This window comes from Gopherus evgoodei, unplaced genomic scaffold, assembly GCF_007399415.2.
Source record: "Gopherus evgoodei ecotype Sinaloan lineage unplaced genomic scaffold, rGopEvg1_v1.p scaffold_34_arrow_ctg1, whole genome shotgun sequence".
NCBI lineage: Eukaryota > Metazoa > Chordata > Testudines > Testudinidae > Gopherus > Gopherus evgoodei.
The window spans coordinates 5547310-5574581 of NW_022060016.1; the positions used below are offsets into that span (position 1 = coordinate 5547310).

General features: G+C 52.4%; 1 protein-coding gene across 3 annotated transcripts in view; it reads left to right on the forward strand.

The window, feature by feature from the left end:
* The window catches only part of CLASRP (CLK4 associating serine/arginine rich protein), a 43934-nt gene extending 23948 nt beyond the window's left edge, over nt 1-19986 (forward strand). The window contains exons 13-23 of one of the 3 annotated variants that reach the window (XM_030544700.1): nt 2406-2447; nt 2773-2994; nt 5203-5457; nt 5872-6051; nt 6345-6384; nt 10563-10623; nt 10714-10772; nt 11197-11243; nt 11324-11406; nt 19022-19046; nt 19750-19986. In XM_030544700.1, the coding sequence (XP_030400560.1) occupies nt 2406-2447; nt 2773-2994; nt 5203-5457; nt 5872-6051; nt 6345-6384; nt 10563-10623; nt 10714-10772; nt 11197-11243; nt 11324-11406; nt 19022-19046; nt 19750-19792 (1057 nt within the window). In that variant the 3' untranslated portion in view covers nt 19793-19986. Of the gene's footprint in view, nt 1-2405; nt 2448-2772; nt 2995-5202; nt 5458-5871; nt 6052-6344; nt 6389-10562; nt 10628-10713; nt 10773-11196; nt 11244-11323; nt 11407-19021; nt 19047-19749 lie in introns of those variants that run through there. The other 2 variants (XR_003998081.1, XM_030544701.1) reach the window with 2 other exon arrangements.
* Nucleotides 19987-27272: the final 7286 nt, after the last annotated feature.

Consider the following 27272-nt stretch of genomic DNA (forward strand, 5'->3'; position numbering starts at 1 on the left):
AAAATTACAGGGAACAAGATGGTGTTTGGAGTCACATGGGCAAGTCACATGTCTGTGCATGCTTTGCTTCGTCATAGTAAAGGCTGTCACAGGAGGCATCTTCCCTTGTGAGTTAAAGCAGCAAAGAGTCCTGTGGCACCTTATAGACTAACAGACGTATGGGAGCATGAGCTTTCGTGGGTGAATACCCACTTCGTCGGATGACATGCATACATTTACAAGCATTTTTTGTCATGCCACGCCTCTGGCTCAAGACTGTTGAGGTTTTGGCATTTTAGGGTTAACTTGTGGCTTCCATTAGCAAGATGAAGTTTTTTCCTTCCTCCCTGTCCTGAAGGGTCAAAATCTGACCTCTTTTGTGTAACAGAAACCATTGGCTGACTAGGTGTGTCCTCTTTGCTAACAGCTATGGTATGGGCAAGCCTTTCTCCTCGCGGCACCCCCCCCCCCCCCCCCCCCCCGTCAGACAGGTAATTTGCATCAACACATTTTCAGATTCTTAACCATTACTAATTGCAAGACTGGATTCTGTCCTAAAGAGATACCATCCATTTTCACTAGCATGTCAGACTCAAGGTTCTTTTGTCCTTCCATTACCAACTTCTGCTTCCACACAGAATCAGATGTCAAGTCCACTAAGACTTTTTAAAAGTCATATCTGAAGTGTCTAGGAGGGAAAGTTTGCCTGCCATCCCCTGTGTTCTCAAGAGATTACAGAGCAGGACAGCTGTGGAGTTGATTCAGCTACTCAGTCCTCCCTCTGAACTTGAGTCACAGACTGTTCATTCACAGAATCGGTATCAGAGGGGGTTGCGTGTTAGTCTGGATCTGTAAAAAGCAGCAGAGTCCTGTGGCATCTTAGACTAACAGTTAGCCTATAAGGTGCCACAGGACTCTGTCGCTTTTTACAGAATCAGTATGGAGACATTCATGTTCCAACAACGTCGTCTTCCCGAAGCTGGTCAAGCACAGCCACTTGGTCTTTGTCATAGGGCCATTCAAATTCCCTGACAATTTTCATTCCATCTGACGCCTTCTCTAAGTTATTCACACTGGGTTTTTCTAAAGCAAAGTCAGTGGATCTGTTTTCAACAGAAAAATTCTGGCTGTTAGGAACTGAAACAAATCTCTCAACAAACTGTTGCCTTCTACGGACAGAAATTCATCCTGATGTACCTCAATTAATTCACTTCCACACCCCTCAGTTACAGCAAACTGCATTGCAAAAACAACCATGAGGATTCCTCTCCTTAGGAGCTTCTTTAAGCAACAATTCACGTTTATCTTGCTCCACAGAAGCATTGCACTGCGGAGCCACAACCAAACTCCTTCTGATTGTCCCTTACACTCGGTCACCTCTGGCCCATTAGGATTTTTACACAACACCTTTTAGGCAAGCTGCTGGACTCCATAGTTAGAGGCATTCTCCTTCCCTTTGCAGCTTTCCTCGGTGGCAACACACAGGTTACCAGGCTCAACACACACTAGCTTAGTTACAAGTTTCCACACTGTCAGTGGGTAACGCAGTTCAATCACTTTCATGCTCTCCTTATGCCCTGGCTGTGATATCAACCCAATTAAACAAAGTTGTCATATCTTTACCCAGCAACACACTAGCAACAGGCAAAATAGAAGCACCAAAATCGTCTGGTCCCAGGGACTAACTGGATGTGACCTAGTTGCAATGTCATTCTCCCCAGCAGACACAAACTTAGGAAACTTCCTTCCTGGGCTTTAGTTAAATCCAGAACTGATTCTGATCCAACTGATAATTTTTCAACCATCATAGGCCGACAGGCTTCTTCTGTCCTCTCACTCTATGTGATGCACAGTGGTTCTCAGCCTGCAGGGACGCATGCAGCACAGTTAGTGCACAGCTGTGGCCCAGCTCAGCTGTGTGCTAAAGGCCAGCCCGCATGCCGGGAGTCTGCTGGGTTCTCTACTGCCCAGCGCGGAGAGGTCTGGCCGGGCTGCCCTGCAGGGCCATGGCTCCCAGCCCCACCCCTCGTGAGCCCTGAGGCTGCCGCTGCCCTTCCACCCAGCCAACGCAGCCCAGATAACACATTGTAGGCCGCAGCTGGTACCTCGGTGTTCTCCTCTCCATGCAGAGCCAGTACAGGCCGTGTGCACCAGGGTTACCTTCCCTCTCTGGGAGAGGGCTCTGCTCCATTCAGTAGATGAGGTCTGTGGGGGGCTGTGACCCTAGTGGGGCGGGTTAAACCCAAGAGGAGTAGCTCTGCCCTGCGTCCTGCAATGAGTGGGGCACTGGGGAGAGTGAGCGGCATGGCTGTGCTGCCAGCTGGTCACACTGCAGGGCACCTGGCTGCTGGTCATGTGGCAGGCTGTGCTTGGATCTCTCCATGGTCATTGCCACAGGCTCTCCATAACGTGTTCTCTCTTTGCAGCTATGCGAGGAGAGACAGCCCCACATACGATCCCTACAAACGGTGAGTGCCTGTAGCTGCTGGGCATGGCAGGAGTGGTTTGCTCTGCCTCTGCTACTCCTGGGGTAGAGGCCACTGCAGCGACAGTCTCTGGGGATTCTTGTAGTTGACAGATTCTGGCTGTTTCTGAGGGACCCTTGGGCTGGGGGAAGGTCACCCCCTGCTGGAGCAGGTGCTGCAGTACATGCTGGGTCTGCTGCCGCCCTAGGAAGGTCCAGCAGGGGTCCAGAAACTGCACCTACCCCAGTGTGCTGTCCCTCTGGGGGAGCTTTTGGTAAATTCCACCTCCCACAGTGAAGCAGCCCATCTGTTCTCCCTTTATTCACAGGTCACCTTCAGAATCCAGCTCCGAATCCCGCTCGCTCTCTCGCTCGCCTTCCCCAGGCCAAGAAGAGAAGATCACGTTCATCACCAGCTTTGGGGGCAGTGACGAGGAAGCAGCTGCTGCTCAAGCTGGAGGAGTCCCTGGGAAAGCTGTCTCCCTTGGCAAGCCGCGCTCCACCCAAGTGCATCAGGGCAGCGCTGCAGCAGGTCATAGCGCCTCCTCCCGGTCGGTAACTCCCTCGTCTGGCTCGCTTTCCCAAACCTTAACACCAGAGACTCAGCAGGGGCTAACGGCCCATCTACGTGATCGGCCTGCACCCTCTGTGCCCCCGATGGGCACCAAGCCAAGCTGCCCCTGTTTGGAGACCCTGTCCAGTGAGAGCTCTAGGCATCCAGTCCTTTCCAGCTGCCATTTCATTGTCAGCCCTGCCCGTGGGTTGGCCAAGTGCTGTGTGGGGTGGCCAGTTGCGGGCACTCTCCAGGAGACTGAGCAAGAGGCCTGTTTGGGTAAACAGTGCCTGGAAGGCCCTGAGTAGCCAGATCCTTGACCTGTGAGAGGAACTCTGTGGAGGAGCCTGTCCTGAGGCCCAGGGAAGGGACCTGGCATGTCAGTGAGGGGGAGAGATTCTAGGACATGGGGGATCTTGGCAGCTGGAAAGGGGCAGCTCTCCTACTTGCCCACAATATCCCTTCCTCTCCTCTCCTTGCATTTTCTCCCCCCTCCCCCGAGTTGCCGTACTTCTTGCCCCTTTTCTCAGTGCACTGGCCTGTCCCAGCTCTCTCTCCAGAGGAGCAGGGCACATGAGTGCAGGCTGAGAGCTCACAAGATTGTCAAGGGCCTTGTATGCACCGTATAGACCAAGCTAGCGCCTGGCCTCGGGTCCGTGGCTGCATCATTGCCATTGTGTGTCTGTGGCTAACTAGCTTGAGCGGGAGGCTCCACGCGCACCCCGTTGCACAGTGCTTGGCCAAGGCTGTGTAGGGAGATGGAGCTGCAGACACTCTGCAGAGCCCCTGGGTGGTGCCCTCAAGTGGAACTGCATGTCCTGGCGTCTGGGCTGGGACTGCCTAACATTACTGCCCCTCTCACTGCCCCCCTGCAGCATTGCCAAGAGCCAGAATCCCAGTTTGCCCCAGTAGCTCTGCCCCATGGGAGAGTCGTCACATGTTGGAGCCTTCCTGTGGCCCATGTGGCAGGATGGTGATGGTCCACTCCCCCAGCCCTCAGAACTGCTAAGCCACTTGTCTGTCTTAGGCAGTGAGGCCATGGGAGGGGGCTGTGAGAAGAGCCCAGCGTTCCCGTCGGTGTTTCTCAGAACCACTTCACTCCTAACTCACTGTGCCAGCCAGAGCTGAGCCCGGTGTGGCGCCTGTAACTTGCTGGAGGCCTCGTTGGAGGACCCAGGCCTGGGCACGGTCTCAGCCCTTAAGGGGAGGGGCATGATAAGACTTCAGGCTTTTCCCCAGCATTGTGGTAGAATGGTGTAACCAAACCCACATTGAGCCAGGGCTGACTAGCCTGTACCATTACAATTGGGTTTCCCCTGCGTGCTCTAGGACCATGGAAATCACTGCTAGCCCTGTCCTCCGCAGGGTCTTCTGGGGCAGATGGGAAAGACCAGAATGGACTTTCTAGCCTAATGAGCCTTCGCAGCCTCTGGCTGCACGAATGCCTTGGCCTCACCATTCTCCCTGCAGCCTACCTTTGAGGGTCCTCAGTGGGGAATGGATGGTGGAGGATTCTGGTAATGGAAGGACAGACATGAGTTACTGAGCCCTTAGCCCCTCCTCTTGGAGGGCGCCCCCTGTCAGTGAGCCCTGGACACCCCCAGATGCTCTCTCACTGTGCACGAGGGAATTGGGCAGCAGGCAGTTGCATTGCAGCCACTGATGTGCGAGCCCTGCCCCTGGGGACTGAAGTGGAGACGCTAGCCACCAGGGGGTGATGGTGCAGAGTAGGTGGGGCTGGTCCACAGGGTTCTCTTCGCAGCTGAAGCATAGGGACGCTGCTGGGGGAGCAGGGGCCACTGAACATGCTGAGAGTCATTTGGGGCACTGCTGTCTGTTTCTTAGCCCTCTCCTGGGCCAGCATGCAAGGATCCTGGCAGCAGTGAGGTGGAGGGTTTCTGATGCCTTTGTGTGGCCCCGCAGCCCACTTGCCATTGTCTCCTGGCTCTGAGGAGCTGCTATATTGAGAGTGGCTCGGATCTGGCCTGGGGGAAGAGCTGGTAACAATCATCACAACATGCTTGTTTCTCCTTCATGCCAAGCCCTGCTTCTTGGCGCTGGCTGTGCTAGCTGGGGGCAGAGACCAGGGGCTGAGTCTGAGCTACTTAAGGGTAGGGCAGGGATCTTGGCGCGCTGTGGTTCTTTGGCACCCCGTGTCACGTCTCTGCCCTCTGTGAATGGCTTGCGTTGTCTCTGTCCTCTATAGGAGACACTCCTCCTCCTCTTCCTCATCCCCATCCTCCTCGTCCTCTTCGAGCTCCCGCTCCAGCTCCCGCTCCCACCGAGCTGGTGGGCACCACCACCGGTCCAGCCGATACCGCCGCTCCCACAGCCGACGGTATTCCCGCTCCCGCAGCAGGAGCCGGCGCTACTCCGGAGGGGGCTCACGGGATGGCCGCCGGCGCTCCAGATCACACTCAGCTGATCGGGGCCGCCGGTACAGCTCCCGTCGCAGGTCCAGGTACGTCCCACCCGGAGCTGTGCAGTCAGCCGGGTGGGGGATTGCAGGAATTTCCAAGCATGGCTTGTTCATCCTTCAATGGGGCCCCGTGCTGCTGCAGCCTGCAGGAAGGCGCCTCTGGAGGCCGAGGTAGGGATTGGCTGGGTGGGGGTGAGATGGCAGCTTTACACTCTGGGTTCCTCCTCCCTTCTCTGTACCTCGAGGAACTGCTGCAGCCCTGGCCAGAGGCCACTGACCCTCTGGATGGGGCTATGGTAGACAACGTCACTTCCCACAGTTATCCGCAGCTGTGGAATTGGCAACCCTAATGCCATGCTACTGCTCCACTTCCAGTGGGAGGGAGGCTAGCATGCACGGTGGCGTAGGGAAGGCCTGGAAGCCTGCGTTCCCTGGCTATGTCCTTTGCACTTTTAGGAGCCATTCCCGGTCCGGGGAGCGCTATCGCCGGAGTGGCCGAGCAGGGAGACACTGGAGTAGCAGTCGGAGCAGCAGGAGTGCCAGCGATTCACGAAGCCGCAGCAGATCAGCTTCTCCAGCAAGAGAGAAACTGCTGAGGCCTGCAGCTTCCCCAGCCGTGGGGGAGAAACTGAAAAAGTTAGTGAGTGGAGTCCACTCTGTTCTAGCTCTTCCCCTGGCCTCCCTTCTGCATGCTGTGTTTGGCCTTGAGCCCTGCAGCAGAAGGGGCTTCCCCTGCCCCTGCCCTGGGGAGCGCTGGCACCCAGCAGTGTGGGTACGTGAAGGAGACTTAATGCTGAGCTCTGTGTGAGCTGCCTGGTCTTCCCGTGTCTGATGGGGGAGGTTAGTGCTGGGCCTCTCTCTCCCAGACAAGGACATGGCGTCCCATCTGCTCCACAGTGCTTCTGATCACAGCTCTTTTCCCTCTCTAGGGCTGACACTGCTGGTGGTAAAGAGACAGGAGCTGCCAAAGTCAGTAAGAATTTAACCTCACCTGTTTAATTCACATCACTGCAGAACAAACTAAGGGACCCTGTAGTTCACGGGAGTGAGGAGATGCAGGGACTTGTCTGAATGAAGGGCTCCTTGACTGCGTTTGAAACCCAAGTCCCCTATCCCTGGGCTGGAAATCCTGAGCCCTCTCCTCAAGGTGCAGGCCTGCCAAGCCCAGTAGCTCCTTAGAACTGAGAATGGATGGCAGCCGTCATAGGCAAGTGCCAACAACCCTGCCTCCGGGCAAGGGGGTTAACGGAGGAGTCTCAGCTCTGAGTGACAGGTGGGGATGGGTTTCGGGTCACTGTCCCTTTTGCTGAATTCCTGGGAATAGAAGACACCTTCCCTGCTCCTGGCTCCACAAAGACCCTGGTCCGCTGGGTAGTAGCCAGTCCATAGTGTAGGGGGGTGGGGCTGGCCTGTAAGGGGGCTAACCCTGATCCCCTACCTTGAGTGACCCCTGTAAGTGGATGAACCTGTGTCCTCTATTGCACTGACTAAGCTAGAATGCAAGAGTGCCAAGATTTGGGATCATTGCTGTCCCTGAAAACCAGCCTGGTGCCTCAGACCCCCTGGCGGCTTCACACCCACCCCTCCCTTGCCAGCTGCGGTCTCCAGACCCTGCTGGTCTGGGGCTTGGGCTGCTCTGCAGCGAGTGCCTCGTGACTGTGCTCCTGCTGCCTGCCTGGGTGCAGGTGCACAAAGCAGTAAACAAAGTGCCGCCAATAGGAGCTTTGGGAGACTCATTGAGGGGAGAAGGTGCTTTGAGCTGCCAAGGGGGCTGGGGCCAGGACACGCCCTCCCTTCCCAGTTGTTCGGTTCCTGGAACAAACCTCCTGGTGTTTTCGGACTCCGGGCCTCGCAGCTGTGGGATCCCTGTGTCATTCTGGGTCCTGCTGCCCGTTCCTGGGCGGTAGGTTGGAGTGGCTTGACCCAGGGTTAGGCTCCTGATCTAAAGCATGGCCCTCCCAGCCTGCATGGCCCTGACTCCAGATGAAGCCTCTAGGAAGGAGTTCCAAACATGGAGGGAGAGGTGCTGGATTGGAAGCAGGGGGCCCTGCTGTACTCTGCAAGGCCATTTCATGGCCAAGTCAGCCCGCAGCGCAGAGAGGCGCTTTGTGTTCTGTTGACCCTTGTGTCCTTGAGATCCCGAAGAGGAAGGGAAAGCAGGCTCACTGCATTCCTACCTAGGATCCAGGTGCGCACCGGCTCTCCAGGAATGGGCAGCAGGTTGTTGGCTTCCCTCCATGTGTCTGGGAAGGAGTGGCAACCAATGAACTCCTGATGGTCTAGATCCCAAGACTGGGTCCCTAGGGAAGCAAGGCGCCTGTGTGGGGGGTGTGCAGTGGGATCTTCTGCAGAGCAAGGGAGGGCGTGCCCTAGGGGTTACCCTGGCATCTCTCTGCCTGCCGCTCTGCAGGTCATCTCCAAGCCATCACTACCATGGGGAGCCTTTGTGTGACGCTTAGGGCTCGGGCTGTCCGATGGATGCTGTCTGTCAGAAAGGAACGAGCGAGGGGTGTATATAGGCCAGGCACCTTCTTGGTATGATTTGAATGTGGGGAGCTGGTTCTAGCCCCAAGGCAATTGTCAAACATGTTTTCTTGTCTGCTTAATATGCTGGGCTAATCGATCAAATTTGCTAAAGCGCTGGGGAAATGTCAATCCACATGACTGACAGCCAACAACAGCAATCCACACCCTCAGTCTTGGTGGACTAACTTCTTGCATTCAGAGAGAAAGTCTTGGGGATGAGCTTCTGCACTTCCGCCAGTGGGCTAATGGAGGTGAAGTCCTGGCCAGCCTGGCCCTCCGTGAATGGAGCTGGGCTAGGGAGGCCAGGGCTCCCCAGCACTGCAGGTGTTAGACACATTCTTTCTTGGCTTGAATCCCTGCAAGAGATCAGTGCTGTCCCCAGAAACATGGAGCTGCTGCACGGGTTCACTCTGATCCTGCCTGTGATAACTCTTGGTGCCAATGGTCAGGAGAGCGCTAGGCTGAGCATAGCAGTAATGTAGCAGGAGTCTAGTATCCAGCTGCCCCACTGTGGGTTGATCTGGCTTGCCATAGGAGCACTTTCAGGGCCCTACCCTGAAGGACTGCAGTAGTCCCATGCTACTGGCAGATTGGGGAGGGCTTGTCAAAGCCTGGGTGCACTTTTGTGGCAGTGGCATCCTGAGTGCCGGAGGGCTAACCTGTCTGTAACCTGTAACTTAAGGCATGTTAAAGCTGCCCAGGTCACATGCTGGGCAGACTGAATTTCCATGTGGGGTTGGAGGGTGTTAAATCAGAGGAGTGCTCCAGGGCTTGGCTTCCTTTGCTCCAGGGAGCCCAAACTGTGGCACCAAGGCTGCTAGCTGGCCATGAGTTCCAGGGTCTCCCTTAGCTGGGATTGAAAGCTGCACACTCTAGCAGCCCCTGGAGTATTGCTGGTGCTGGTCTCCCCCTGGCTGCATGAACAGACGTGGCTGGCTGGGCTGATTTCCTCCAGTCCCCAAGCCCTTTTTGTGGCTGTTAGAGGAGCAGCAGCCTCTGCCCAGCTCCCATCTGCGCTAGAACCAACTGGAGAGTGGCCCTTGGCCCCTCCTTTGGGTGCCACTGGGTGCCTTTGAGTGGGTCCCTGCTGGCCTAAGTTGAGTTGCATATTCTGACCAGTGAAGCCTCTCGTTTCTGGCTGCCTGTCCACAGGGCCGTTCCCCAGACCTGAGAGGCCCAGCTTGGCACGCAGCCTGAGAGTGCTCCCAGAAAAAGGCAGAAAAGTACATTGTCCTCCCTCTCACCCACCTTGGAGTGATGTAACTGCAGTGTCCAGTCAGGCCAGGGACCCAGGCACCATTGCAGGCAGCTCCAAGGAGAGCCCTCTTCAGTGCACTGCTGCAGCCAAGAGAACAAACCAGGGGCTAGGGTGCAAAGGATGGGATAGAGATTAACGGGTGCAGACTGTGCAGCACGGGTCACCCCATGTCGCACAGGACACCCTAGAACAGGAGGTTCAGAAGAGAGGGGGGACTTGATCACAGTCTACAAGTACCTGTGTGGGGAACAAATATTTAATAACTGGCTCTTCCATCTAGCAGCGAAAGGCCTAACACAGTCCGATGGCTGGACGTTGAAGCTAGACAAATTCAGATGGGAACTGTGAGAGTCATTATCCATTGGAGCAACTTACTAGCATTCATGGTGGATTCTCCATCACTGGCAACCTTTAAATCAAGATTGGATGGTTTTCCAAAAGCTCTGCCCTAGGAATTATTTTTGGGCCGTTCCCTGGCCTGGGTTATACACACTGGTCCCTTCTGGCCTTGGAATCTACAAATCTGTAACAATGGTCAAAACTCTTGGCTGGAGGGAGGGAAAAGATTTGGCTTTATTCCCTTAGGGTATGTCTACACACTGCAGTTGGAAGTGGGATTGCAGCATGTGTAGATACGCCTGAGGTGGATTTGATCTAGCTCCCTTGGTCCCTAGAAGCAGCTGGCCTATGCCTCCACCCCTTCCGCTGTGACTTCAGTGCCATTGTTACTCAAGCTAGCTTGGATCAAATTCAGTAAAAGCTAGCTCGAAGATGTCTACAATCTCACGTCTTGGCTATAGGGTAGACCTTCCTCTAGAGGAGGTGAATAAGAAGCGACAGGAGAAAGTCTGTGAATTACTGACTGGTCGAGAAGGGAGATTGGGAGCATTTCCCTGCCTCACAGCACAGGAAGGGAACGTTCCATGAAATTAGAAGGTGAAAATTCCAAACTGATGAGGACATCCACAGACTGTCTCATATTTTATTCAGAAGGAACTCATTGACACAGGATATTGCTGTGGCCAAAAACCTGGCAAGATGCAATGAGGGACTGGCTGTTTCTGTGGCTGACAAGAATATCCTGAGTTACTCTAGTCAATGCAACACAGAACATTGGAAGTGGGGGAAGACTCTCCTCCTTCAGGGTCTAACCCAGTCTGTAGGTGTCAAGGATCAGGATGAGACCTGCCGGGGCAGGTTGCTCCCCCATCTGTCTGGTGCAGGGTTTCCTGTCTCTTCCTCTGAGGCATCTGGTGTAGGAGATGCCCTCCTCAGCAAGAGTGCGTCCGGATCTGATCCCGTCTGGCAGTGCCAATGTCCCTGTGCCTTCCCTTAACATGTCTCTGTTTAACTTTCCTTGTAGCCAAAGCTGACTCCGCAGGAGAAGCTGAAGTTGCGAATGCAGAAGGCTCTCAACAGGCAGTGTAAGCAGGACTGGTTTCATCATGCAGTTCACTTGCCGCTTTGGCCTGGCCTTGTGGCAGCTGCTTAAAATCTCTCTCTATCTCTCTCAGTTAAAGCTGACAAAAAGGCAGCACAAGAGAAGATGATGCAACAGGAACATGAAAGGCAGGTACGTGACCCAGCTGCACCTTGACATGGATCAGTCTCTCTGCCTCTAACCACTGGGTTGCACCACTACTCCCATTTCACACCCCTGAGTGGAGTGTCCGGCCATTTGGAATGGCCTCTCCCTGCAGACCCCGCTGCCTGGTTAGGAGCGCTCATGAATGTGTTACCCAAGAGCAGAGGTAACATCCACAGCGGTGGTCCAGGGGCGCAATAGGCAGGAGTGGGGAGTGAAGTCAGGGGAGCACTGCTGTGCTGAGGGGAGTGTGTGTGTTTTGGGGTTCACTCTGAGCTTGGGAGGCTGTGCCTCAGCTGAGCTTTGAAGGGCTCTGCCCACAGAATGAATGTGTAGCAGCTGCCTCTTGGGGCCACCTCGCTGCCTGTGCATGCCACGTGGCGGTTGGCTGATCCGTGCCTCTCTCTTTCAGGAGCGAGAAGACGAGCTGCGAGCCATGGCCCGGAAGATCCGAATGAAGTAAACTCTCTTCCTTCCCCTGTTGTGCTCTGGGCGTGTTCTCTGCAGGTTGGGCACTAATCCCTCTTGTTTTCCTGCAGGGAGAGAGAGAGGCGAGAGAAGGAACGGGAAGAATGGGAAAGGCAGTACAGCAGGCAGAGCCGCTCCCCATCCCCACGATACAGTGAGTACCCACTGCTTGGCACCGCCCTGGCAAATGACTCCTGTGCTGTCAGAGAGTGGGGGCAGGGAGTGGGATGGGTTCGGTCACAGAGACCCCCTTGGGACTGTCACCTCGTGCTGAAATTACCTCTGAGCCCGTTTCCCCTGCCAGCTTGGGCCGCCAGAACTCTGCCTTGTGGAGCCAGACATGTTAGCCTGCTGCAATACAGACCCAGGGTCTGGACCAGGCCCCCAAAGCTGCCGGCTTTAAGTGAAAACCACTCAGCAGGTTACTGGTCTCCAGCACCCAGTTCTCAGTGGGATCCGTTTTACTCTGTAAAAAAGTTTATACAGGGTAAACCCATAAATTGTCTGCCCTTTATATCACTGATGGAGAGAGATGCACAGCTGTTTGCTCCCCCAAGCATTAATCACTTACTCTGGGTTTACTAATAAACAAAAGTGATTTTATTAAGTATAAAAAGTAGGATTCAAGTGATTTCAAGTAATAACAGACAAGTAAGTCATCAAGCAAAATAAAGCAAAAATATGCAAGTCTAAGTGCAATACATTAAGAAACTGACTACAGGTAAATCTCACCTTCAGAGATGTTCCAGTAAGCTTCTTTCACAGATTAGACTCCTTCCTAGTCTGGGCCTAATCCTTTCCCTGGTACAGCCCTTGTTAGTTCCAGCTCAGCTGGTAACTAGGGGTTTTCTCATGACTGGCCTCTTTGTTCTGCTACACCCCCTTTCATAGCTTTGGCACAAGGTGGGAATCTTTTGTCTCTCTGGGTCCCCACCCCTCCTTCTAAATGGAAAAGTACCAGATTTAAGATGGATTTTAGTATCCTGTGACATGGTCACACATCCTGTGAGACCCCCAACCTCCATTCTTCCAGGGCTGGCCCACACGTACACAGGAAGGTTTGCAGGTAAACAGAGCCATTTACAGGTCATTGATTCTGAAGCGCCTTAATGGCTTCCCTGTAATATGTTTACATCAGTAATACAAGTTTATAGCGTAGTCTCCTAACTCCAGACAGAGAAATAATACATGCAGACAAATAGGATGAACACACTGAGTAGATCATAAGCTTTGTAATGATACCTTACAAGAGACGTTTTGCATAAAGCATATTCTGTTTACATCATATTCACGAATTCATGAGCATATTTTCATAAAGCATATGGAGCCCAGCGTCACAGGGAGCAGCTGTGGTTTGAGGGCTGGCTGTCTGCAGAACTGGGGAGAGAGCTGCTCCTCGCTCCAGCATTTACTGTGATGGTGTTGCAGTGGCCGCGGGCTAGGCTGGGAGGTGACTATGCTACATGTGTCCAGCAGATGTCACTTTTCATCCTCAGCCTGTGCTCTGGATACTGGCTGGGTTCCCAGAGATTAGGGCCTAAATCTTCAGAAATGGCCAGTGATTTTGAGGCCAGTGGGAGACCCCTCCCCCCTACTCCCAGTACCCTCGAGGTCAGTCTCCTGCAGTCCCTCAGAGCAGCTTCTTCAGAGGTCCAGGTGTGTGTGTGAGGGGGAAGCATGATGTGTGGTGTTCTGGGGGAACAGTGCCATTTGAGTAACTTCCAGCCTCACTAATGGCTCGTGCCCCTGGAGAGCCAGCACCCCAGTGGGAGTTGGCTGTATCCAGGGCTTCCCTTTTCGCCAGGGGTTAAGAACATAAGAATGGCTAGACTGGGTCAGACTAAAGGTCCGTCTCCCAGTGTCCTGTCTTCCAACAATGGCCGATGCCAGGTGCCCCAGAGGGCAGAGCTAAATCAAGATTAATAAAAACAATCAATATTTTTTATATGTGAGAGTTTAAAAGTGGAATTAGCTTGTTCTGTTTCCATCTGACTAGTAGGACTGCGAGAGTTAGGTTACCTTCCCCTGCTTGGAGGGTCAGGCCTGTACCATTCAGTATGTCCTTTCCCCAGAGCAGTTGGCTGATCTCCCTATCAGCCAACTGCTTCCCGGTTAGTCTCCAGTTGCTGAACTGGATGGCTCATGCTTGACTCCGCCATTTGCTAACTGTTAAGAGAATTTCAGAGCTTACATAGCATTTTTTCTACTAAGATGTGTCACTCTTAAAATGCTCATCTGTTCTGAGAGAGAGGGGGGCAGGGCATTGTTAACATCCGTTCTGAAGTCACATGGGAGCTTCTGGGAATCCCACCCTGAGATGCCTAAATATAGGCTTCAGGGTCTCAACTTAGGCCTCTACTTCTGAAAATATTGGCCGATGTATTTAAAAAAGGAAAAGGTCTTTGAGATGTGTTGCTCATGTCAATTCCAATTAGGTGCGTGCCTGGCAGCCGGAAGATTTTTCCCTGGCGGTATCCATTGGGTTGGCCTGGGCGTCCCCTGGGGTTGCACCTTTATGGCACTCAATATAGGGCCCTGCCAACCTGCCATCCCCTAAGTTCCTACTTACTGCTAGTGACGGTTAGCCAGAACCTCTAACTCTTGCTTTGGCAAGTGCCTCCAATCTTGCAGTGTCTTTTTGTAAATTGTGACTATAGTTATCCTACTTGTTGTGGTAAGTTAGATCATTAGGTAGTTTGCTAAGTTTCATTTTGGGAGTACCCCTCTCCCCCAATGCTCTCCTGGCATCGGGGCATGCCTCAGTCCCTGGGTTTTAAAGCCTGCGAGGACTGTGGCAAGTCTGTGCCCAGGAGCAACCCACACACTTTGTGTCTGAAGTGTTTGCGGGAGCACCATCAAGAGCTCTGCAAGATTTGCAGGGGAGTTCGCCCCAGAACCCTTAAAGACTAGGACCAGTGTCTCAAGATCCTCCTTATGGAGGCTGCGCGCCACGCTCAGTCGGACCCCGGCTGGGCAGAGCCGACCCTAACACCTGGTGCGGAGTGCGCTGGCGCCGAGGAAGAACTCTGAGAGACCCTCTGCACCACCCTGGCTCTGTCCACAAGGCCTCGCCACAGGGAGGCACCGATCTCAGTCTCCGGTGCCCCAAAAGAAGAGGAGGCTGGAGAGGAGATGCTCTCTTCCAGCTGAGCTCAAGGAGCAGTTGGCTGAGAGACCCGCGTCACGCCACGCCACTTTGGCCCCGCCACCAACCAGGGTCACACCGACTCCTGCCCCCACAGGGATCCAGTCGAGTCCGGACCCTCATTGCTCACCAGCCAGCCACAGCTGAGAGCTGCAGCTCCCCTCCACACCAGAGGGGTGTTAGGTGGCAAGGGACCTGCTGGAGCTTACAGCACCGTCCTCCCCTCCAAGGAGAGACAAATCACCAGGGCCAGTTCGACCTTCGGTGCTGTCGAGGGACAAGCCATCACCATTCTGCATTGCCCTGCCACTTATTAAAACTATCAGTGAGGCCACTAAGACCTTGTGGCAGACCCTGGCGCCTCTGCCTCCCATGGCAAAGAGGAATAAGCAAAGGTACTTTGTTCCCTCAAAGAGAGATGAGCACCTTTATACGCACTCTCCGTCAGATTCCCTGGTAGGGGACACGGCTAACCAGCATGAGCACCAGGGCTATCGGGCGCTCCCAAAAAAACTGGAAGGTGAAGAAATTAGACCTGTTTGGCAGGAAGGTCTATTGAATGTGGGGGTTGCAGCTCCGCATTTCAAATCAACAGGCCATCGTCAATGGATACAGCTACAACACCTGCGGAGTGATGGCCAAATTTGAGGAGCTGCTGCCACAGGACTTCTGCGCAGAGCTTTCTGTGCTGGTGGAAGATGGCAAGCTCATCACTCGAGCCACCCACACCATGGCAACAGGGGGTAGCCATGATGAGGAACTCCTGGCTGCAAGTCTTTGGTGTCCCCTACGAGGTCCAGCAGACTATCCAGGATCTTCCCTTTGAAGGCTCGGCCTGTTTTTCAGAAAAGACAGACGCAAGGCTCCATAGCTTGAAGGACTCGAGGGCCACACCCCAGTCCTTTGGCCTGATACCCTCACTATACAGCGGGAACATTTCAGGCCACAACCTCCATCGTGGTTCTACCAGCCACAGAACAGACAGGATGGCTCTTGGAGGAACAGGAATGGCAGGAAGAGGCCGTACCCTTCCCCACACCAGGGCTACGGCCAGTCAAAGCCGTCTTCAGGCCAGAAGACGACCTTTTGAAGGCACGCTCAAGGACGGCGCACCAGCATGGACACTGGATCCACCCCACCTTACCTTCTTGAACAGATTGTCCCCTTTCTACCCTGCATGGACCCGTATTACGTCGGACCACTAGGGGCTCCACATGATAGGAAGGGGATACTCCCTCCAGTTCTTGGCCCTTCTACCCCCCTTCCCTGTCCCTCTTCAGGGGCCCTTCTCAAAAGCAACACCTCATACAGGAGGTGCATTCGCTCCTATTACTGGGGGCAGTGGAAGAGGTTCCTCAGGAGCTGAAGGGCAAGGGCTTTTATTTCTGGTATTTCATAATACCAAAAGCCAAAGGCAGCCAATTTTTGCATGGTCTCCATTCTCCCTTCATTGGATCCAGGGGGCTGGTATGCCACCCTCAACTTGAAGGACGCGTACTTTTACATCGTAATCACAGTCCCACAGGAGGTACCTCAGATGTGTGGTGAACCACAATCACTACAGTTCACGGTCCTCCAGTTCGGCCCCTCAGCAGCGCCTTGAGTGTTTACCAAGTGCATGGCAGTCGTGGCCACGTTCCTGCACAGGCGACAGGGTGTTTCCATACCTCAACGACTGTCTGATCAAGGGCTGCTCCAGAGAGCAAGTGGAGGCGCAAGTCGGGTTCATAACAGCAGCTTTCGACGAACTAGGCCTTCTCCTGAATGTGCAAAAGTCAACTCTGTCCCTGGTCCAGCGGATCGAGTTCATAGGGGCGTTATTGGACTCCATGAAGGCCAGGGGATACCTCCCGGAATCGCAGTTCCAGGCCCTGGGCAACACTATTTGAAATCTCAGGCAGTTCCCTACCACAACTGCAAGGAATTGCCTAAAGCTTCTGGGACATGTGGCTGCTTGTACCTATGTAGTACAGCACGCCAGGTTCAGACTCCAGCCGCTCCAATTGTGGCTGGCCTCGGTATATTGGCCAGTTCGGGACAATCTGGACAAGGTCGTCACCCTGCCTCGTCTGGCCCTTGACTCCTTCCTGTGGTGGTTCGACCCCAGATGGTATGTGTGGGAGTTACCTTCACCAGACCTGAGCCATCTCTTTTGTTGGTGACAGATGCATCAGCCTTGGGGTGGGGTGCACATGTGGGAGACCTCAAGACACAAGGTCTCTGGTCTCAGGCGGAGCTCACTGTCCACGTCAGCTTAAGAGAGCTGAGAGCACTCTGCCTAGCATGCCAGACATTCCAAGTTTATCTGGAAGGGAAATGTGTATTGGTTATGACAGACAACACCACAGCCATGTTTTATATAAACAATCGGGGGTGCACGCTCCTCTCCCCTCTGCCAGGAAGCTGTGGGACTTCTGCATAGCTCATTCGATACAGCTGGAAGCATTGTACCTCCCCGGAGTACAGAACGAGTCAGTGGACTATCTCAGCAGGTCGTTCCACAGCCACAAGTGATCCTTGCACCTGGATGTTCTGAACTCCCATCTTTCAGCAGTGGGGGTTTCCCCAGATAGACCAGTTTGCCACATAATGTAACAAGAAAAATCAGTTCTGCTTCTTCCTGAACCACAGCCCAGGCTCCATTGTGGGCACGTTCCTCCTTTCATGGGAGGGTCACCTCTTGTATGTGTTCCCTCCCATCCCTCTCGTTCACAAGATGCGCCTCAAAGTTCAGAAGGACAATGCCTCAGTCATATTGATAGTTCTAGCCTGGTCCTGTCAACATTGATACACATCTGTCCTGGAAATGTCCATGGAAGCCCTAGTCACCTTGCTGCTCTTCCCAGATTTTATAATTCAGGATCCAGGTCATCTCCAGCACCCAAACCATGAAGCGTTGCATCTCACGATGTGGAAGCTCCATGGCTGAGTCCAGTGGACCTGGTCAGACAAGTCCTCCTTGGCAGTAGGAAACCTTCCACGAGGGCTACTACCTGGCCAAGTGGAAGAAATTTTCAATCTGGTCAGCGCAACCCTGTCTGTCTCCAATGCTCGTGTCCATTCCCCTAATACTGGACTCTCTGCTCCACCTCAAATAAGGGTTGTCCATGTCGTCAATAAAGGTTCACTTGGCTGCCATTTCTGCCTTCCATCCAGGTGCAGAGGGACAATCATCTTTTGCCAACCCCATGGTCAGTCATTTCCTGAAAGGTCTCAACAGGCTGTATCTGCACATCTGACAGCCAGTCCCAGCCTAGGACCTCAATCTGGTCCTTTCCAGACTAACGGGGCCACCTTTTGAATCGCTGGTGACATGTTCTCTATTGTACGTCTCATACAAGGTGGCATTTCAGGTAGCAATAACATCAGCCAGGAGGGTGTCTGAACTTAGGGCCTTAACATCAGAGCCTCCTTACACTGTGTTCTATAAGGACAAGGTTCAGCTCAGGCCTCATCCGGGTTTCCTTCCCGAGATTGTCTCCCAGTTTCATGTCAACCAGGACATTTTTCTCCCAGTTTTCTATCCTAAGCCGCACTCAAGCAGCAGGAAGCAGAAATTTCACTCACCAGAGGTTTGGCGGACATTGGCATTTTACATTGAGCGAATGAAACCGTTCCAAAAGTCACATTCAACTGTTTGTTGCCGTAGTGGACAGAATGAATGGGCTTCCAGTGTTCTCCCAGAGGGTCTTGTCATGCATCTGGGAGTGCAATGGCCTGGCAAAGGTACCTGCCCCTCTGCTTACAGCACACTCCACCAGGCCACAGGCCTCATCAGCAGTGTTCCTGGCACATGTTCCAACCCAGGAAATATGCAGAGCAGTGACATGGTCATCATTACACACTTTCACCTTGCATTTAGAGTTACCCAGCAGGCCCGAGACAATGCAACCTTTGGTAGAGCGGCGCTTCAGTCAGCGAACCTTTGAACTCTGACCCCACCTCCAAAATTTAGGCTTGGGATTCACCTAATTGGAATTGACATGAGTAAGCACTCAAAGAAGAAAAAACAGTTACCAAGCTTCTTGTAACTATTGTTCTTCGAGAACTTACTCATGTTCATTCCAATACCCACCCTCCTACCCCTCTGTCAAAGTAGCCGGCAAGAAGGAACTGAGGGGGTGGCGGGGTGGCATGGCCCTATATTGAGTGCCATGAAGGTGCAACCCCAGGGGGTGCCCAGGCCGACCCGACGGATACTGCTGGGGAAAAATCTTCTGGTGGCCGTGCCCACAGCGAGCGCACACCTAATTGGAACCAATATGAGCAACCCATCTCAAAAAACACTGCTAAGAAGTGTTTAATGAAACTGCCACCATCGCCTGCAGTGCTGCAGACACTTACCTGCCTGTTCACCTTGCAGGGTCAGATCTGTACTGTTCAGTACGTCCTTTCCCCAGAGCAGTGGGTGGAATCCCTGCATTTCGCAGTTAGTTCACTATAAATCAGCCTCCCCGAGCCTAAAGCTGCTGGAAAGGGCTGTCCCACTCTCCAGAGCAACCAGGTTATCCTTCTCCTGCCCACCAAGCAGCTGCCCTGTGGGCACAATAGCATCTCCTAAGCCCGTGCCTGCCAGTGCAGAGGCTTCATCTCCAAGTTGTAACCCTTGCCCTTTGCTTTGCAGGTCGGGAATATGGTTCCTCCAGGAGGTAGGTTCAGTCTCTTTTCACCTGGGATGGGGTAACCAGCTGCCTGCAGCTCCAGCCGTGCCCATGGGGGAGCTGTGAGGGCAGCCAGTCCTGCGCCTTGGGGCAGGTGGGCACAGGGAACCCATGACACTCAGGATCCTGTCCTCATAGACCTGGCGTGTCCTGCTGGCCTGTGGCACTCAACGGGCTCCTCCAGTCACTGCCTCATGCTGCTGGCCCTGCTCACACCCTTGGCTGTTCAGCTGCATGCAGAGGCAGGGAGTGTCCTGCCCCTGCAGCGGGGGGGGGGGGGGGCAGGACTGGCTGTGTTGAAGGCAGGCTCGGGTGCACCTGGCCAGCGGTGTCCATGACAGCTTGGCTGCTGCGTGCAGAGCAGTCGTGCCTGGGCAGGAGAAGTGAGAGGAGCTGAGCCCAGGAGGGAGCCGTCACTGTGGTGCTGCTTGACTGAGGCAGGCAGCGGTTTCAGAGTGGCCCAGTCCCTGTCTCACCTCTGACTCCCTCCTGCTGAACCCAAACACAGTGAGGCCTGTGTCAGACTTTTTCATGACCAGAGAGATTGATGTAGCTCTGATGCCCCTTATAGGGAACTGGGGGGAGTGCTGTGTGGCTGCTAGTGAGCAGCTGGGGACCCTCCTTGCCCCAGGGCTGCCCCGGCTGCACATTCCCCTCCTTGCTTTAACCAGCCTGTCTTCTCCCTTTGCAGGCGTTCACGCTCCCGGTCCAGAAGCCCTCACTACCGCCATTAGAGCATGGGTCCCAGCGCAGCACTGGTCTCTGCCCCCTTGTGGTGCGATCGGCTCAGCAGGCCCTGCCAGCCCTGCTGTGTAGCAAAGCTGTACATTGCAGTTCTGTTTTTAAGATGCCAGTATCGGATAATAATAAAAAATCCGCCTTAGTCCTTGCAGGAGCCTTAAACTGGGCAGCTGGGCCAAGGCCTCAACTCTGTCTCCCCTTTGTGTCTGCAAGGACCTGCACCCAGGGTAACTGCAGAGCTTTCCTGTGACACGGGACGGGGGAGGGGTGGAGCTGAGCATTTTGACTTTGGGAGGAGGGGAGTGGGTCTGCAGTGTAAGGGAATTGGGGCTAGGGGTCAGTATCTGGAAGCCGTACCCTTCCCCCTGGAATGGCTGTGGCCTGCCCCTGCAGGCAGCAGGGACACGGGAGGAATGAGGCTTGGAGCACACAGGGTGGCTTAGGCTGTGGCTTTCCTAAGGAAATGCCAGTTCCCTCCACCCCTGGGCCCTCTCTGCTAGATAGGCTAGTGGGTGCCCTTAGGGGATGCAGGCCCAGAGTGCTGAGAGGGGAGGCTCCTTCTGGGGTGTTAGAGGGCTTATTCCTTTACCCTCTCACTTCCCTGGTCCTTCTCGTGTGAACAGAGAGCAACAATACCCAGAGTCCGAAGGTGCAAACAATTTGATGTTTATTAGGGTGAACTTCCAGCAAGCTTAAATCAAAGTTCCTTTTTCCTTATTTTCATATCCCGCCTTAGTTCCTGTTTGCCCCTAACTTATATAGTAATAATCTCAGCTAGACCTTAACCAATCATTTTACTGAAATTTACCTAACAAATCCTAACATTGTAACATGATTAACTAACCCAGGGGTGGCCAACCTGAGACGGAGCCACAATTTACCAATGTACATTGCCAAAGAGCCCCAGTAATATATCAGCAGCTCCCCATCCCCTGCTGGTAGCCCCGTCAGTCAGCACCTACTCCCATCAGCTGTTTCATGTGCACAGGATGCTGGGGAGGAGCGAGGGCAGGGAAGAGGCAGGGGCTTTGGGGGAAGGGTAGAGTGGGGGGCAGAGCAGGGGGTTTTTGCAGTGAGTGCCCCCCAGCACATTGGAAAGTCAGCATCTATAGCTCCAGCCCTGGAGTCAGTGCCGAGGTAAGGAGCCACATCGTAACCTCAGAAGAGCCGCATGTGGCTCCGGAGCCTCAGGTTGGCCCCCCCTGAGCTAAACCACCTTAATTAGTTCATACCCAGCAAAATTAATTCTACAGCAGACAAATAATGCAAATAAACCATAGCAGAGTGGGGACTATAATGACAAAACAACACAGAAGTGAGGATTTCACAGCTACATCTATAAAGACATGAGGGTTTCCTAACTGTCTATTGATAAGTGAGTTCTTACCAAACAGAAAACTATCAAACGAAATTTCTTTTTACATCTCCTAGGCTCTTCCCTTTCTCTGGAGGTGATAGATCGGCTCACTGCTCTAACAGCCCCCCTTGCCTTATTTCAATATGACTGGTTTGAAATGTGTGCGGATGTGACCGTTCGCTTCCCAGCTTATGGCTGTTCCCACTGCTTAGCCAAAGGCCTTAGCTTAAGAGCAGGGCATCAGACTGTCACAGTGAGAGAAGGCCCTTAGGCAGGCAGACAGTGACTTTGAGTCTTTCTTTTATACTTCTATAACTAGCTACATGATAAACATACACCTACGGTCTTAAACTACAGGCCTTGCAGACAGGCCTGACTATCCATATCCTAACATGGGGCAGTAGCTCTCCATGCACTAGCCTGGGCCTTTTCTCCAGAAGGTTCTGTTCCAGTTGGGTATGGACCTCTGGCTACGAAACCTGTACGTGGCAGGTGCGAGTAGGGTTTAAACTGATGGAGGTGTTAAACCAGAACAACTTATGCATGCGTGCAGATCAGAATCCCAACCAAGTGCCTGATCTGGTACCTGCAGCGTGCTATTACCTAGCTCTTTAAATGCCACTACGCCACTGCGAGGAGGCTGGGTAACAAAACAAGAAGAATTGCAATTCATAGAACTGGGGGACTGGATGGGACTTCGAGTGGTCATCTAGGCCAGTCCCATAAGTATTATCTAGACCAACCCTGACAGGTTCTAACCTGTTCTTAAATGCCTCCAATGACAGAGATTCCACAACCTGCTTTGGTCATTTATTCCAGTGCTTAACTGCCCTAAGAGGAAGTTTTCCCTAATGTCCAACCTAAACTGCCCTGGCTTCAATTTAAAGCCATGGCTGCTTCTCTCCTCCTCAGAGGTTAACAAGAACAATTTTTCTCCCGCCTCTTTGTAACAACCTTTTATGTACTTGAAATCTGTTACGTCCCCTCTTTCTTTCAAGACTAAGCAAACCCAATTTTTTCAATCTTCCCACATAGGTCACGTTTTCTAGGCCGTGGCTCCGAACCTTTCCAGACAACTGTACCCCTTCCAGGTGTCTGATTTGTCTTGTGTACCCCCAAGTTTCACCTCACTTAAAAACTACTTGCTTACAAAGTCAGACATAGCAATACAGAAGTGTCACCACACTATTACTGAAAAATGGCTTCCTTTCTCATTTTTACGATATAATTATAAAATAAATCAATTGGAATATAAATGTACATTTCAGTGTATAGTACATAGTATAAACAAGTCATTGGCTGTATGAAATTTTAGTGTGTGCTGACTTTGCTAGTGCTTTTTACGTAGCCTGTTCAACTAGGCAAATAGCTAGATGAGTTGCTGTACCCCCTGGTAAACATCTGAGTACCCCAGGAGCACACGTAGCCCTGGTTGAGAATCACTGTTCTAGACCTTTGATCAGCTTGTTGCTCTTCTCTTCACTTTCTCCAATTTGTCCACATCTTTCCTGAAATGTGGCACCCAGAACTGGATACTCCAGCTGAGGCCTAATCAGCAGAGTAGCAGAATTACTTCTCGTGTGTTGCTTACAACACTCCTGCTAATTTGAGCTGATTGGTATTAGTGAAACCTGCAGGAATGATTTGCATGCTTAGGATATTAAAGATCAATGGTTGTAACCTATTTAGGAGGAGGAATAAAATGAGCAAAAGGGGAGGGGAGCTTGATTGTCAAAAGGGCATTACCTGTTGGAGACACTGATAACAGAAGGTGGTGATGGTGAATGCTTATGGATCAACGGCTAACATAAAGCATGAGATGGGGTATGAGTTGGTGTCTGCAACAGCCCACCATACACTAGGGAACAGGCTGACTGGCTCCTTACACATCTATCTAGAAAATGTAGGGAAAAAACAGATCCTGGGAGACTTCAAGTGACATGCTGGAGGTCTCATGCTGCCTGTATTAAAACATCCTTGTGTTTTGGGGGTGGGGGGGGCAGGGCTTGCTGCTTGGCCCCTCTTGCTATTTAACATCTTTATTAATGACCTGGAACAATTAAATTATCACTGAAAAAGTTTGCGGATATCAAAATTGGGGGAGTGGTAAATGAAGAGGACAGGTCACTGGTTCAGAGCAAGCTGGATTGCTTGATAAACTGGGTGCAAGGAAACAGTGCGTTTTAATACGGGCCATCCCTACAGGATGGGGGACTAGCCTGGGAAGCAGTAACACTGAAAGTGTGTTTTTGGGGATGGAGGAAATGCTGGATAATCAGCTGAACTGAACTCCCAGACTAATGCTGTGGCTGAAAGAACTAATGTGACTCTGGGATGCATAAGTAGGGGACCCTCCAGCAGGAGCAGAGAGGTTCTTTTACCTCTATTTGGCACTGGTGCCAACGCTGCCAGAACCCTGCGTCCAGTTCGCATGTCTGCAACTCAAGAAGGATGTTGATAAATTGCATAGGGTTCAGAGAAGAGCCATGAGAATGACTAAAGGATTAGGAAACCTGCCTTATAATGAGACTCAAGGAGCTGAATCTATTTAGCTTAACAAAGAGAAGGGTAAGGGGCAACTTGATCATAATTTGTAAGACCTCCGTTGGTTCTTAATTCAGACATTACCAGTCAAACCATCCAGTTACTCAACTGTAAGTCAGACTTCAAGTCTCACAAATGAAATGAGGCCAGAGGGAAGGAGAAGAAATGTTACAATTGTGGTAGAAGCATGTGTAACAAACAAGAGGAGTTGGAAATGCTCGTGTGAGAGAAATTCTGACGTGGTGTAACTGAAACTGGCTGGAATATTAAAATCACTGGCTGCAGCTCCGGTAGGAGGCTGAAGGGGAATAGCTAGCCTCTTACATTATTTATCATACACACCACTTTTGGGTTATCTGAAAACCTTTTCAGTGATGGTTTTTATGTTCTCTTCCAGGGCCTTAATAAAAATATTCAACAGCACAGGGCCAAGAACTGGTCCCGGAGGGACTCCACTGGAAATGGACCCACTTGATGAGGATTCCCTGTTTACAGTTACATTTTGAGACCGTTAGCCAGTTTTTAATCCATTTAATGTGGGCCATGTTCATTTTATGTTGCTCTGGGGTTTTTTTAATCAAAATGTGTGGTACCAAATCAGATGTTTAACAGACATCTAAGTATATTTCGTCTCCCTGAGTACCTTTATCAACCAAACTTGTAATCTCATCCAAAAAAAAAAAGATGGTTAGTTTGACAGGATCTGTTTTCCATAAACCCATGTTGATAAATTGTTTGCTGGTGGCAGAGAACAGGAGGCGCTGAGGTGCACAGTGCCTGAGGCATTTGCAAGGGTCTTTGAGATGTACCCAGAAAACCCCAGCAAGTAAGCTGCACTGCTCACTTCAGAAGGCGGCAAAAAACCCCAACCCTGCCAATCTGACTTGGGAGGAAAATTCTTTCCTAACCTCATATATGGTGATTAGTTAGACCCTAAGCATGTGAGCAAGAACCAGCCAGCCAAATGCCTGAGAGGGGAAAGTAACAGTACCTAGCATCCCGCCCCGTATCCCATCGCCACTTGTGGCCATCCCCAATGCTTCCAAGGAAAGAGACAAACCAATAACACCATCACAAGCCCATGCCGACTACACTGGGGGAAAAATCCCTGACTCCCAGTAAAACTAGACTAGATCCAGAAAGTGATGAGAGAGGTCTGGGAAACTTGCCTTACACTGAGGGCTTGTCTACATCAGAAAGTTGCAGCGCTGGTGAGGGAGTTACAGCGCTGCAACTTTGAAGGTGTACACATCTGCAGGGCACCACCAGCGCTGCAACTCCCTGTTTGCAGCGCTGGCCGTACTCCCGTTTTGTCTCGGGTGTAGAGGATCCAGCGCTGGTAATCCAATGTAGACACTTACCAGGGCTTTTCTTGACCTCCGTGGAAGGAGGAAGCCTCTGGTAATCAAGCTGGTCTCCTTTCCCGGTTTGCTCTCTCGTTCCCGGAACCCCGAGCAAGCAGGTCTCCTTCCCTGCGGTTTGCAGGGTGGTTCGGGGAACGCGAGAGCAAACCGCGGCGAAGCTGGTCTCCTTTCCCGGTTTGCTCTCGCGTTCCCGGAACCCCGAGCAAGCAGGTCTCCTTCCCTGCGGTTTGCTGGGTGGCTCCGGGAACGCGAGAGCAAACCGCGGCGAAGCTGGTCTCCTTTCCCGGTTTGCTCTCTCGTTCCCGGAACCCCGAGCAAGCAGGTCTCCTTCCCTGCGGTTTGCTGGGTGGCTCCGGGAACGCGAGAGCAAACCGCGGCGAAGCTGGTCTCCTTTCCCGGTTTGCTCTCTCATTCCCGGAACCCCGAGCAAGAAGGTCTCCTTCCCTGCGGTTTGCAGGGTGGTTCGGGGAACGCGAGAGCAAACCGCGGCGAAGCTGGTCTCCTTTCCCGGTTTGCTCTCGCGTTCCCGGAACCCCCCTTGAAGCCGCCCAACAGCGCTGCAGTGTGGCCACATCTAACACCACTTGCAGCGCTGGTTGCTGTAAGTGTGGCCACTCTGCAGCGCTGGCCCTATACAGCTGTACTAATACAGCTGTAACAACCAGCGCTGCAAAATTTTAGCTGTAGACATGGCCTGAGACTTGAAGGAGCACAATATCTGTATTTTAAAAGAGACCATTAAATGGTGGCTGGATCATGATCTATAAGTATCCACATAGGCAGAAGTTATAAGATACTAGAGGGCTCTTTAATGTCACAGATACAGGCAGACTAAGACCCAATGGCTAGGAGTGCAGACCAGTGGATTGGAACAGGATAATTAATTTACTAAAGGTTGTAGTGGATTCTCCAGCACTTAGAATATCAGGGTTGGAAGGGACCTCAGAAGATCATCTAGTCCAACCCCCTGCTCAAAGCAGGACCAATCCCCAGACAGATTTTTTACCTCCATTCCCTAAATGGCCCCCTCAAGGATTGAGCTCACAACCCTGGGTTTAGCAGGCGAGCTCAGTCCCAAGTTTGGAATGCAGGAATCTTGCCGTGATCCCCTATGGTTTAAAAACATTAAAATTTTTAAACTCTTCCGTTTTAGCAGAAACATCCAGTGCATGTGCTTACCAAGCAATCCCAAGAGCCAGCTACAGCTACCAACAACCAGTCCTCCATGATAGGGTTGTTCTCCCCTATTCACAACACATCTATGGCTCACTATGCTGAAGCTGGGAGGACACCATAGAAGTGTCCAGCAAACAAAATGGGGCCAAGATGCCTGGCTTGTCTCATTTTCACAATTCACTTGAAGCACAAATATTCCCCAGGCAAATGCCAAGCACAAACTCCAGCTGCTCAGTGCCTGGGGGGGAGGGCCCTTGTTTTAGGGGCCTGATCTTCAGGGTCCTCGGCAGGTTCTGAAAATCAGGTCTATCTAAGACATCTCCCATTGGATTTCCAAGGAGTGCAAATGGAACCTTTAGTCACTACTGAAAACCTTGGCCAATTATCTCATTTCCAGGTCAGAGGGGTGAGCCCCATGGCAGGTTCCAGAGGAGAGACTGAAATCCCTGCTCCACTGATGCCAATTCACAAAGTGCATTAGCTTGCCAACTTTCATCTCAAACAGCTAGGCTCGACCGCTCTGCCCCGTCAGGCCAATAATCCATGCAGCCACGATAACTTTCAGCCTCCCCCTGCAAGCCAGCAGGGTCCTCTTGTCCTTCTAAACTGGCCAAAAGGAACCAGGGAGATCAGATATTAACTACAATCTGAAAAATTTGAGCTGGAAAATCCTATTGCATCTAGTGAGCTGCCCCTCCGCCCATGCCCGATGGCGCTCTGCAGACTTCTACCAGCTTCCCAGGAGACCAGTGCACAGCCTGAGACCTTGCTCCTGGCTCAGCTTCATCCCATTACTTTTCAGCCTCACCTCAATCACAGTCCAAACAAGGGCGGACACATTTTCTAACGCTGCCTAGGCCACCACAGTGGCACAGGCCTCACCTCTGTACATCCCAGCTCTGTTCTGCACCCTGCCCCACACTATGTTCTACAGAGGCCCAGGGGGCTGGCAGTTCAAATCTTACAGCAGCAGAAACTGGGAGACTTTGGTTTTACTGCTGCAATATCCTTCCCTCCTTCATGAATCCCACA